General features: G+C 37.4%; 1 protein-coding gene across 2 annotated transcripts in view; it reads right to left on the bottom strand.

The window, feature by feature from the left end:
- Positions 1–14,075, bottom strand: part of gpc6a (glypican 6a) — a 142,668-nt gene that overhangs the window by 112,298 nt on the left and 16,295 nt on the right. For both annotated transcript variants that reach the window (XM_005932697.3, XM_005932698.3), the window contains exon 2: positions 771–929. In XM_005932697.3, the coding sequence (XP_005932759.1) occupies positions 771–929 (159 nt within the window). The remainder of the gene's footprint in view (positions 1–770; positions 930–14,075) is intronic.

Genomic DNA, 14,075 nt, shown 5'->3' with positions numbered 1-14,075 from the left:
TCGGCTAGGAGTCAGTTTGCATTTAGCTGATGATATTCTTTGGTAACACTTGCCAAATTCCACATTTATACCAGCTTCATAGTGGCTAGCAATCAGACATCTGCCTTGATGGCTCATATAACATCTGCTTGTATATTGTAGAATGTAGATGGCTAAAATCAGAATGAGTAGGAAACCTCAAAAGCAGCATCAGACCAGGTCAGCTGATCACAGCCGGTTTAAAAACAAAGCACATGTACTGGAGCTCATATATATATTATTATATGATTTATTGCAGAGTGAGTCATTTCTCCAGACTGCACTGCTTCACCAGAACTTAGTATTCTCTCACCTGCAAAATCCCACTTTAACCCCTGCTTATACAGACAGGCTCATTAGAATGAAAATATTTTTAAAAGCCACATTAGTGCCATCTTTTACTGTCAAAATGTCAGTAGTTCACAGTGTATGTGCATAAGGAAGAACAACGTCATAGTGAGCTAGAAAGCCCTGAAGATAAAGAAAATCCAAATAATGCAGAACTGTAGTGAAGAAGTCAAGTGTAATAGCAAGGCTCCAGAATAACCATCTTTAAACCAGATAAGCTCATTTCTTATTAATAACAGTCAAAGTAATAATTAATCATGACATCAGAAGTCTGTAGTTACAAGTTTGACAGTGCTTGTCTCAGTACATTCAGCTTGGAGAGGTGGTGTCTGGGATATAAATTTCTATGAATCACAGTCTCTGCATGTTAAATAGATAAAACAAATCAATCTACTGGAACTTACCATCAAACTTTTTATGCCTGGAGACAAATGTTGTTCTCATTTTGTGGCTGCTCTCCTCAACCAATTTCTCAAACTCCAGTTTGCTCTGCTGGTTAAGTTTGTCCTCCATCTCTGACGTGCAGCAGGTGTATCCCTGAGGACAGACACGCAGGTGCTCACCTGAGGAAGACAGAGAGGCAGAGCGGCATTTTTACACACGTCACCGCTTCGACATTCAGATGCTCGAAAAGGCTGAACCGAGTCTTTGATCAAAATTCTCTTGTTATTTTGTCATTCTCATCACTGAGGCAATCAAAGTGGGCCAGACCGTAACAAACGGGGTAGGAAAACATTTGTCGGTCATTTGGAATCATGAATCAGAGAGTGTCTGTGATAGCAGAGCTCCTACACCTCATACAGAATTCCCCTTATATCGCAAAGCAAAGCGCTGCAATAATGACTGCTTTAATGAATATTATGTACATGAAGTGAAAGGCACAGTGCTAAGTCATGTCAAGGAAATTTATTTATATAGCCTAACACCACAAATTGGTCTCAAGGCTCTTATCAGCATGCCCTTAGCTATGACATCAGCCAAACATTTAATTAAACTGCATGGATTAATTTACGATGTCTTGACTTTGGCACAGCAAGCTGTAAATGAACACTGACATATTTTTGCCATGGAAACAATTGCTTATTTACACATTCACCACATACCGAACAACATTAACATTCATTTCAAGTCATGCTATCTGACACATGATGAAGCTAACTCTCCATTCTGTTCTGCTCGTGGTTTTTATCAAAACTGGAATGAAATATTTGTCTTTTTGGCTGCCAAATGCTCCATCATGTTCACCAGCTCGTTACTAACTGTGCGTGTTTGCTCTTTTGTCCAGAGCAGGAAGGCTACAATGAACTTATCATAACTTTTTAGTTTTCCTAAAAACAACTTTGCTGCAAAGATGAGACCAAAACAATATCAAGTTGCTAGACTGAGAGATGAGAATATTGTTTTGCAGATTACGGCGAACAACTGTGTTGCACAGATGCGCTGGTATCCATGGTCACTGTTAGGTGCCGGGGAGCATCAGAGGCATTATAAGAGGCTGACAAGCCAGCAAAAGATATCAGATGTGACTGTGTATTGTGTGCGTCTGTGCAGTTTTTATTTCCCACAGTCCATTAAAATGAAAGTTAATTTAGGCAGAGCTGAAAAACTCACACCATATTCTACATATCACAAAAATAACATTTAATATAAATGTTTAAATTTCTCAATATTTCTTTTTACACTATATCTCATGCACTCTGGTGCACTGTTGCTGGCATAAGAACAACATTTAAAAGATTTATTTTAAAGACTGATTCACTCAGATTAAAAAAAAATGTTTTGGGCTTATTGTTATTTTACATAGTCGGGTGGTAAAATCACCAGCATTAAGGCTTCACATGCCACCTGACTACAGTGATATTAACTCAAGGATAGCAGCATTTCTTTTTGCCTTGCTCGCTTACTTTTTAACTTTCTACACTGCGAACAAAATTACACAGCAACCTTTAGAAGAATGTCGAGGTATCAGTGAGAGTTAGTTAAGAAATACTTGTTGTAGTCCCTCTAAGTAGAAAATAAGAGATGCTGTGCGTGCGTTTTGTAATGAGATGTTTTACAGAGCCTTGGACTCTCGTCTTCTTCTACATAATTTAATTTTGAAGCATTAATTTAATAAACTGTGAAGTGTTTGACTATTACATCAGTTAGAGAAAAATTCTCGAGTCCACTCAGACGTCAGTGTATAAAAGTGTATACCAAACCAATGAAATGACTCCAAGATCCACAAAGAGAAATACTGGAACTGAAGGCCTGAAGAATTTTCAAAACTTGGAGAATTCACACTAGATTTTTTTTTTTTTGTAAATGAGTAAAAGTTTTACTTTACTGGGTTTCGAGAAAGGTAACAATCACTTAATTATGCCACACATCTGAAAATCCTTTCACTGAAAAAGTGAGGGGTTTAGTCTCAGATCTGTGGATTATTCATGGTGAATAGAGTAGTTTTCAAAAATACTGATTTACTTAAAGGGATGAGGAAAATGATTCTGATGAAATCAATAAATTATATCTACACCCATAATGCACAACACTATCTGCAAAAGACCATAAAATGAGGTTTATTTATTCCAATAATTAATCATTAAGGAAAATATGTTTAGTATAAACTAAATGTATCAGTCAAGTATATTCAATATCACCAGACTTGAAATTTGACATTTTACTTGCATATCAGACTTACATGAATAATCTACAAGTAACTATGTTAACTAATGTTAGCATTTTGGGCATAAAAATGACCAAGCCAGAAATAATTTTCCAGTTAATAAATGAAATATAAAACCAGATCCACAGAAAAAACAAAAAAATTGTTTGCCAAAAACCGAAACGAATGCTTAAATGCAAACAGAGGCTTTAATCAGTAAAAGTGACTAAGAGCTCCATGTGAGTGGTGTGTACATACATCTTTTTTGCACAGAAGTTTGTACTTTCATACTACTACCCATTTTAAGAGGTTTTCCCATTACTAATAAACTAAAATGTAAAATAAAACTTAAAAAATGTTGGAAAAGTGTTGCTAAATTCCAAAATCTAGGCTTTTTTTTTTATTAAAAACAAAAATACTTATCAAATTGTGGTTTTTGTTTTTGTTACCTATAAAGTTGCTGCTGTGATCTTTGTGCCAGAGCCACACAACCTTATAGGAAAGTTTAAGGGGGGGAAAAAGTCCTCCCACACAAGCAAAAGCTCAGCGTCTTAGTTTCTGTCAAACACTTAAACTGGTCCGAATGTGAGTTTTCATCTGGTTGTCTTCCTGCAACAACACACACCAGCAGTTATCATCACATGATTATATTAGTTTTTTTGCCCAAGAAATATTTGGGCAATTTTTTTGGAAAAGAATTACCATAATGCATACTGTATGTAATTTTTTTCTGCATGCATGCGGTATTTTCTTTCCTCTTCTGCAGAGAGCATCAGACATCATTATTAGTTTTTTTTTTTTTTTTGGTCTGGCCAGCAGTCACATAAAATATTTGTGTTTTTCCCATTCTATCTATTAACATTTGGGAAAGATGAAATGAGTATCGATTTATCAGTGGAGGACAGAACAGAGAGATTGTAGGATTTCCTCTGAGGAACACAATGCAGGCACTGGCAGGCACACTGCATGCATATACAGTAAGCTGCAGATAAAGGAGCTGTGTATAGATAATGAAACAAGAAGATGCAATATGTACGTGCTGGCACTCTCAAATGTGCTTAATCCTTAATCAGTCCTTAGAGAGGCACCAAGCTACAGTAATGAGGTGCACCATCAACAGTTCAACACAAACTCGTTTCTCCAGAGTAATGCACAAGGCTCCGAGCCACAGCATCCAAACTCTACAACACAAAATAAGCTGAAATGCACCACTCACTTTCTATTAGGCGATTCCTTAAGGCTTTTTTGTTTCTTTACTAAGCAGCAATGTCCTATTTTTTAACAAAGTAACAGCTGCAGATAACGTCCACTACAATGGGATTCAATCAAGCGCATGCATATGGATTGAATCTACAGGCTGGCGACCTGTCCAGGGTGTACTCTGCCTCTTGTCCAATGACAACTGGGACAGGTTCACGAGGGAAATAGATGTATGGAAAGTTAATTAGCACAAATACATTAACCTGTAAATTTTACAGTAACTTGCTGAAAGCTGGATGCCAGTAACCAACTGTAAAAAAGGATTTGCAGGAACTTTAATTTACAGCAAATAAAGCTGCTGTAATTTAATTTACAGTAAAAGTAAACACCTTTAACAGTAAGTTGCTAGTATCCAGCTGCCAGTAAGTGAGTGTATTTTTATATATGGTATTTTGTTACAATATTTAAATTTAAATTGCTATAGTTTTTATTTATTTATTTATTTATTTTAGCTCAAACAATAAAAATGCAGCTTCATTTAAAATGTACATCTCTACCAAAGAAAACAGAGTTTGAGATGATATACTGATATAGTTCCAGTGAAGTAAATAGTTTTTACACATAAAGTTTTGGTATTTTCGGCTTTTCAGCCAAGACTCATGTCTTTTAGCTTGGGTTGCATTTAAGCTCTCGCTGACAGAAGCACGGGGTATTTAAAGTATCAGTGTAGTTCAACATTGTCAGTCATATTGTTTAAACAGGGACATTATTAAACTGAGGAGCTAAGGAATTATGAAGATGGTATCAGATGGCTGGCTAATGTCCCAAAGAAAGAAAAAGCCATACAACATATTTGGCACCTTAAATTACACGGGCATGAAACACTACTCTAGGATGACTTAGGCACAGAAATATAAACTTTTATTGTCATAAATGATGGATAAGCTGAGGAAAATTGCATTTTCTCCTCACTGTTATGTGAAGCTCTGTAACTCTGAAGTAAGTCAAATTCAATCTGAAGTTTCCGTTGATGCAATAAATGAATTTTACTTGTCGATGCAGGTAGAATACTACTTTTGGCCACTAAAGCGTTTAAAAAAAAAGAAAAGAAAAGAAAAAAAATCAATAACAGACAAAGCTGTCCTTAAGTGTGAATGACAGCTGAAAGGAATCCATGGTGCTTTTAGCTTTCATAGGCTGTGCACCACTCTATTCATCTCTCAGTCGTGTTTTGGTATAAACACATAATTTGACATATCCAACTACTTTCCTGTTTTGAAAACTGTTGTCGTAAACCAACATAAAATAGAAGTTTGTGAGAAGCAGGCACGGCGTGAGCTGCATGTTTATGATGCTGCTACTTTGAGTTTATCTCACATGTTTTCCCTTCTCTCTTTCATCAAAAGCCCAGTTCAATACTTTTATGCATAAAACTTTGATGCACATTTTCCTAATGTGTGTGTGTGTGTGTGTGTGTGTGTGTGTGTGTGTGTGTGTGTTTTCTTTTCCAAAAGAAAAAAAAGCAAACATAAAAGCCTACCTTAGTGAACTTTGGAGGTAATTGTCCCCAAATCTAGATGGGATTTTGGCTCACTAGACCATATCTGTCCTGTTCTAGCTGGTTGCTTTGGACCCGAGATGGAATTTGAAACCATGCTGTCAATATGCTGCACACTTGTGAGATCACACTTGTGCAGTCTCTGTCAGGGAGAGTTAAACTTGTAAGACTCAATACCAGCAGTGCCAACAAAAATGAAGACATGGGGGATGGCAAAAAGCACAAAGGTTCTTCTTATAAAAGTATATTTACTAGGTGAATAACAGGAACTAATGTGCCTACTTAGCTGGCAACAGCTCACTGACACCCACTTTCCACCTTTCTCAAAGCTGTAAGATACTGTATAGCTTTACAGCGCTTATATAAATTAGTCTGGCCATTTGTAGCTGAACATTTAAATGAATCTTTTAATAAAAAAAAAAGAGCACTTCATGCGCTGTGACATTTATAATAAAGCAACATTATGTTTATCTAACATAGCTAATCCATTTAATTCAAAATCATTTGGAGAGATAATAAAAAGTTTTTGTTTTCTCACATAAATAGTGTTACAGATTTTTACAAAGAGCTGCATGAAAGTGGAGCATGAAAGGGGTGGGGAGGGTGACACATAATTTCACTGCAGGTGAAGAGGGGCAAGCGGAAAAGTCGGGAACAATCCCAGCGCATATCTGTGGCATCTGTTGAAGTGGCCTGCCAAATCAGTAACGGTGCCACGCCTTTTGCTGCTGCTGAAAGTTTTGGACATTTATTAAAAAGACATTAGTGTCTCCGCATTTTATAAATTCTCGATAAAATGTATTTAAAATGCAGCACTTTGTCTGTAATGCAGCTGCCTGTTCTGTCTGTAGCAACCACTCTGTGATCTTAAGTAATGTCACAGCTAAATTGTTAAACTTTTGCCTGAGGAGTACTATTTGATGCAGAGCATGTTTCAAAGGTGAAATAGCCGGTATTATCAAAATAAAAAAAATAATAACTAGAAAAAATAGAATCCTGTGATTTATTTCTATGATGATCATTGAGCTTAGTTTTGAAGTTGGACTGAATATTTCTGAATAATTAAATGGAATAACACTTTTTCTGGTTTTCCTCACCTCTCACTACAAGCCGCATTCATTTTTCCACATATATAGCCATAACGCACTTTAGCATTTTATTTGCCTTGCATACATATCGATAGCCAGTTAGCTTAATCGCTCATTATACTAACACGCATGTCTTTGGACAATAGGTGGAAGTGTCTAGTGTCACAGTCTAATACTGAGTGTCACAGAGAACATCCAGACTCTATACAGAAAGGCCCCAGCCAACCATTAGATTTGAATCATTAGATTTGCAGTGAGACAACAGTGCTAACCACTTTACCACAAAGCCCTCAGCATAAATATTAAAGATTATACAGCATAAACAAACAAATGCATTTCAGCAAACGGTTGGAATTTTTGTTCTTTTCAAGATTTTATTGTACATTTATATTGATTCAAACATCACTTATCCGTCTCTTGGATTACCACTTATTGTGTTTGATATTGGCTTGAATAAAACATATCTGTCAACTCCTAATCTATTTCTGACATCCTAATAGGCAAAGGAAAAAATGAGTGTATAGTTTGACTTTGACGAAGTGAGCAGCAGAGAATTGCATACTGTATAGAAGCCTGTGGTGACAACGCTGACAGAAGTGCTAATACGATGGTGTTCTATCAGATTTTTCATTCACAGAGAAAGAAGCCTGCTCCCATGCAAATGTAAAACAACAAAGTTAGCTTTAGGTCTGGCACATGCACTCACCAGCCTCATTCATTATACTCCTAACATGATCAAAACCATGGATGAGCACACACAAGCATACACGCACACACTCATGATGCATTTAATCACAGATTACTTGGGAGCAAATAGTTATGTAATCACTGGATAAAAGGAAGATAAAAGCTGTCACTCATATGTTCAACCAGGGGCGGTTTTAGCCATTTCTGAATCAAAGCACCCCCAAAGGTTTCTTACTTTTTTTTGACAATATTTACTGTTTGTGTGACACACTACTAAAAATATAAAAAGCATTCAGTACTTGTTTGAGACATAACATTTTAACAACAAAAGTATAGATACCCCCCCTGTATATGTCCTGTATAGAAACAGGACATATTAGCTGCATTTAACCTTCAGTTACCCTTTATATAGTTAGGTAGGAGTCAGGCCATGTTTCTTTTTAGCTGAAAAACATTACACCCTGGTAACCTGCAGTGTTGGAAACATGTTTTCCGACAATGTTTGCTACCCTACAATCCGTCCTGCTCTGTAGTAAAATCAGCGACATTTGACCCTCCCGTTGCTCCCATTGAAATGTATACAGCCTATTTAAAATCTAAAACTTGAAATTGTCTGTAGCCTGCTGTTGTTACCACTGTCCTGTTTGAAATGGAATGAGAGAAGCTGGTTATTTTGTCATATGTGCCGATATTGTAAGATCAAATGATCCGTCAATCAAGAATAATGTTGGATCAGTGTTTCAATATTTATATCTTTTATTAGATGTTCATGTGGTTTGGTTATTTGCCTTTTGGTTTTTTATTAGTGATCTTAATAGTATTTGTTTTTCATATTAATGTAATTTTTTTCATCCAATTGAATACAATCTATTTGTGTATGATTGTCAGTCCAAAGAGGGAGAGAGGAAAGAGGGGAACGTGAGGAGAAAGTGCAAGGTCAGGAAGAACCAGGTAAAAAAACCAGACTGGGAACAGTGACAGGCACAACAGAAACTGTTAAACTGCTTGAGAGAGTTGATCACCAAAAAGTGATTTGCCAACCTCAAGGTGAGGCGACATAGGTTAAAATAAAATAAAAAATCTGCAGAGCCATAGTAGTATCTGCAGTAAAGATCTTTTCATACATTGTACCATAGGCAAAGTTGCCTCCATTTTTATAATTTTATCTATCAATATTTCGTACATTTGTACATTTCAAGGACTCTATTTTTGGAGTGTATTTTCATATATCTGTATTGTATTATACATACACATTAAAAGTGAATCTCATGCAATCAGTTTACTTCTTACTCACTATGATCATCATTCATCATTTTCCCACAGTAATTAAGGTTACCATATGTATTTTTTTTTTTATTCCAATCCATTCCAAATTATGATGACTGATAACGGAGACGAAGACAGCAGATGACAAGACAGGGAGGAACAGGGGTTTAAATGCACCAAGGAGACAGTCACAGGGAACTCGGGACAACTGGAGACGTTTAAGGATGCAGGGACTGACAGACACGGGGAAGATGACTCATCGTGACGAGTAAAGTTTATCTTGCCTGGCTGGGCAGCTCTCTGGGTGCTCAGCACCCCCAAAGCTCTGATCCTAGAATCGCCCCTGTGTTCAACCCAGTCCAGTTTGCTAATGTACCGCTCTGTCCTCGAGCGCAGATGTCAGAAGGCGCCGCAGCACATCTTTCAGAACGAGCTGATTAGAGATTTAAATATATGTAATTACAGAAAGCAACATAATTAAGGACAAATGATAATCTTCTTTGGGGATTTTACAGTGAAACGTTCTGGCGTTAACTCAAATGTTTCTTAATCAGAAAGAAATAAAGCAAAAGAAATATTGCTTTTCTTGCATATGCAATCAAACACTCATTGTTTCGTTCAGATTCTTTGATGTGCAGATGTGTTTGGTTGCTCTCGATCACTATCTTCACGATGTCCAAAACACGACTGAAGCGTAGCGTTATAATTAGGTGAAACTGCTGACTAGATTCAGGCAACGGACAGATGGGCCCGTTCGATGCCCATTTAACATGCAATCAACCACACAGACGCTTTCACAGAATTCAAGGTTCCCTGAACCCATTATACATGTTACTTTAAGATGATTTTTAAATGATATCTATCTTTAACCAACCACACAGACTAACTGCTAACTAGGAATATGTAGGTCAGTGGGAAGAAGTAGATGAGATGACCAGGAGGCATGATCAGACACAGATTAAAGAACTAACTTCATATAGCATGCTTTATTTCAGCGGCCATGTATATGGCCTCGGTTCCCTTTGGCTTCATATCCCTTGATGTTAAAGAAGCATGCACTCAGAGTGTTTGAGGTTTCACATGCAGGCGAGGCATATGCTGCAATCGTGCCTAATGGGCAAGCAAAAAGGATGGCACATTTCTTATCCTTTCTAACAGTGGTTCATTAAAATTGGCAGCAGAGCCTACAGTTTCTTAGGCAGTCGTGTGATGTTAAAAACGCAACAACTGGAGCACATTCCCTGGTGACATGCAACAGATCTGAGTTTAGAAGTGTCTCAGATGCACTAAAGCAGAGGACTGCCACTGGGGTTTAGATTTACAAGACTAAGTAACCATTCCTCACAACAAATACAAAGATTTGTCTTCACACATACAAGTGTTTTCTTGACTAGAGGTATCAAATTATTGACAGCCACACCAGTTTATTGAAGTTTTCCACACATCCTACTTTATTATGACAGCTTTTTTCTTTTACTGCCGACATTTTCTGTTATAAATTAGTTATAAAGTTGTTTTTGGATGTCAAGGAAAAAAAGAGATGCGCTCTATAAATTGATAAGTTTATATTTTTTTGCAACGTGTGAAGACGAGTGCTAAATTATTCATAATTATAAGCAGCTGTATCAGCTGGAGGTAAAATTACATGCTTAGCTGATACAAATTCCTGTTTGAACCAGGTTTGCATATTTTAAAGGATGACATGTAATCACACCAAATTCAACAAGTAGCCACCGCTTCTTCGGCAGTCACAGTGTCTACTGAAAAGCTTGGTTGGTTTGAGAACACCCCAGTGACTAGCTGATTACTTATGTTGGATTTTCAGATTAAGGCTTGAAACCTAATACATACCTGGTATTATTGGATGCATTTTTATAGGTCCCCCTTTCCCACACTAACAATACAAAGGTTTAAACAGGAATAGTGGTTCTCTAATGTAAAATTTTGATTTCATAAAAGTGTTTTTATGAAAATGTTGACTGCTTCAAATTTGCCAAAAAAAAATCGCGGCTATGATGTGGCAGGGGGCACGCAGCCATGTTTACAAAACCTGGGCTGTAATGCTGAAATATTTTTCTCCTTTTTCTTCATAGACAGAAAGTAAACAAATATCAAGGCCAGTGGGGAAAACTGAAAAGAAATGTTTGGCTCAATGCAAAGCAATGGTGTAAAGTAGATAGTGGACAGAGGCACACATGAGCATGCAACCCTCACTGGTGTTTGCTCAGTAACCGATCTGCTTGGTCTTCCGGTGGGTGAGTTTGTATATTGTGTTGTTGTGCTACAAGGTGGGGGACCTCAATAGTCATAGCCTGCCCAGATGAATTTCGATTAGTCTCAGTCACTTTGCCAACTCATGATAAGCCTTCAAAGGAAAACCTGAGGATAAAGCATCAAAGCTGAAGTTAAGGAGGTCCTGAGGCATCCACTTCAACATAGTAGATCGCATTATGCGAAGAATCTGATGCAACAAAGAAAACGAAACATCGCGGTACTATTCTTCTTTTCCACAGTTTGAGCTGGCCTATTGGGCTGTTTTTTCTCAGCCTCTCCCCTCTGACCTCTACAGTCTGGATTTAAGAGCCCCAACAGGTTCAGTACATGAGTCTGTGTGAGCCTGTGCTCCCAACATCTCCAGTATGCACTGTCGGTTTAATTGTGTCAAGTTGGAGATGTTAGTCGAAAGCACAGCACATTTAAACAGCTCAAACATAAGGCAGCGGAATTAGTTTTTACTTTGGCATAATTACATATCATGATTATATTTAGCATCATAAAATTTTTCAACAATTTAGATCCAGAACCATCAATATAGCTCACATCAATGACAGATCCATAAATGTCCATCATAAAGGCTGCATAGGTAACACACTTTTCACCTGTAGTAATTTTAAAATGCTAAAGAGATTTAGCTTATCTCTAAAGCTTAAAAAAAAAAACATCAAGGGAAACACAAAATCTCAAGAATATTTCAGGGCAGCTGTGGGAAAAGTGTGGGTTCTACACCCACTGAGAGTCTAATGCCAGATTAACTCTCACAAGGATTCATTAGTCTACCTGGCCAAAGGGCAAACTGCATATGGGTGGTGCCATCTGGTACATCTTTTGGCCACCCTTGCCAGCATTTATAAAGTGAGGAGGTTCTTGCCAGAGCTCCATGCCAAACAAGCCAACAGATCATCAAGTCGAGAGAGAGCGAGCATGCAAAAGAGAGAGAGAGAGCAGTATTCATTCATCCTGAAAATTCATAAAAAGATGTAGTGAGGCAGTAAGTGAAATTAATGGCTGCTCTATTGTAGCACGAATGGGTGAAATGTATTCTAAATTAACTGGCCAGAAAACAGTTAACAAGAAAGACTCTAGGTCCGCTCTATACAGGAGATACTGTACAAGTAACTCGTACCTAGACTGAAATCTGGATTTGTTTGCAGCAGGTTCCAGCGTGTCTTCGACGCTGCCAGTTACTGCGGTTTTCACGCCACAGCAGAGCCACGCTCGATAACTAGGAAGCACCATCTTGAATGAATCACGTTTATTATCATTGATCTACCACCAGATTCCAGCTCCACTCTTATTGAGGCTGCCTCCAGAATATTGGCTCTTCTCTGCTCTTACAGCCCAGCTGCCATAAAGCACCAACGTGCACAGAGACTCGCTGACTATGAATGAGAGCACAGGCCTACAGAAACAGGTCCACGCTCTTGACATTTTAATTCACCAACTGAGGTTACTCTGCCTCCATCTCATATGTCATCCATAGCGCAATTTGACTTTAGCGTTGTTTCTTTGCTTTTAGCACAGATGCCATTCATAATCCACCGCTCGCTTTACTATACAGCTTTACATACCAGCAGGTATATTGTTATGCAGTACACACACAGGACAAAAAGCATTCAGTCAAACCCCAGGAAGCCATTCAACACACTGGAAATAAAGATATATCACAATGATCTATCTGTTTTAATATCTGTGGATGAAGAATTACTGCACAAAAGTGCAGCCGTTCACTTTTTTACATACTGAACTACTGTCACGTTTGTGTCATGGATGTCGTATTTAAGTTTCTACTTAATGTGCTGCTACTTAAAAAAAAGACTGAAATGATATGATTGCTTTGAATAGTAAATAGTTAGATGATGATTTGATTTTTTTAGAATTTATGACATTTTTACATAGCATCCTTACTTTTCCAATCCTAACTCTAACTTTAGGTAATAAGAATAAGTAACTTTTGTTTTTATTAAACTCAAATTTATTCAAGTCTAGTCATTTAATTTGAAATAACCTGAAACTATATATCCTTTATCTACCTAACATACATATACTCACATACAGTGCAGGTATTATTCCATCACCGTATATTTCTCTATATTACTGAATAATCAAAAGTGCGATTAGAGACTCTTTTGTCTGCTCTTCATGAAAAGGCCTGTAAATGTTAATGTTATGTATTGAACAACCAGACTCCCTTCAAAGTAAAGGTTATTGAAGCTGCAAAGAAAATGCACACTTATATTTATGACAAATCCAGGCACACTGACGTGTCTGTGAATTTCGGTCCCTGCCACTGGTTATACTGCTGGTTATTGTCATTCCACTTCTCTCTCTCTTTCTCTCTCTCTCTCCTCTATTTATACTAAATGGCACAGGCCAGGTTCAGCACACTGGGCAGTAATAGCTAAAAGACTGCTTGAGCATGTGAAAGGTTGACACCTCTATCTTTGAGATCTATTGACTCCGGTACAGCTAAGGTCCCCTCTCACATCTGAGCCTTGACTATACTTTCTTTATTCAGGCTGTGGCACATGTTAAAGGCCCTTTATTCATCTGACATGACCTACATTAGAGGGCAAAATAAAGCTCAATCCAACTTGCAAACAGAATTAAAGGTCGTTGAATGATGGAAGACTTTGTGAATCCTCTGTAATGTTCAAAACGAGAAAAAAATAGCTTTGAGCAAACTAACGTACTGTTATGGGATTAATACTCCAGATAAAATGTTAACTTTTAAAATAAGCATAATGAATGACTGCAATCAAAGGCATTCTGGATGTAATGGGACCGGCTTTATCCCTACACCAATCTAAGAAACATTTAAAATGCAAAGTAAAAGTGGGTTACCAACTGCCTGATGATACACTGGGTCAAGCTCACTTTCTGCAATACGCTACACTACATCATATTTTTCATTACCTTCAGCCATTTTTCAGTTGAAACACTTTAGAAATTCAGAAATTAAAGACACTGAAACACATTGTGCAGTTTG

The sequence above is a fragment of the Haplochromis burtoni genome, unplaced genomic scaffold (genome assembly GCF_018398535.1).
Source record: "Haplochromis burtoni strain Fernald_Lab_line unplaced genomic scaffold, NCSU_Asbu1 Contig_161, whole genome shotgun sequence".
Lineage (NCBI taxonomy): Eukaryota > Metazoa > Chordata > Actinopteri > Cichliformes > Cichlidae > Haplochromis > Haplochromis burtoni.
Note: the sequence above shows the minus strand (reverse complement) of the source record. Positions and strands in the feature narration are given on the sequence as shown.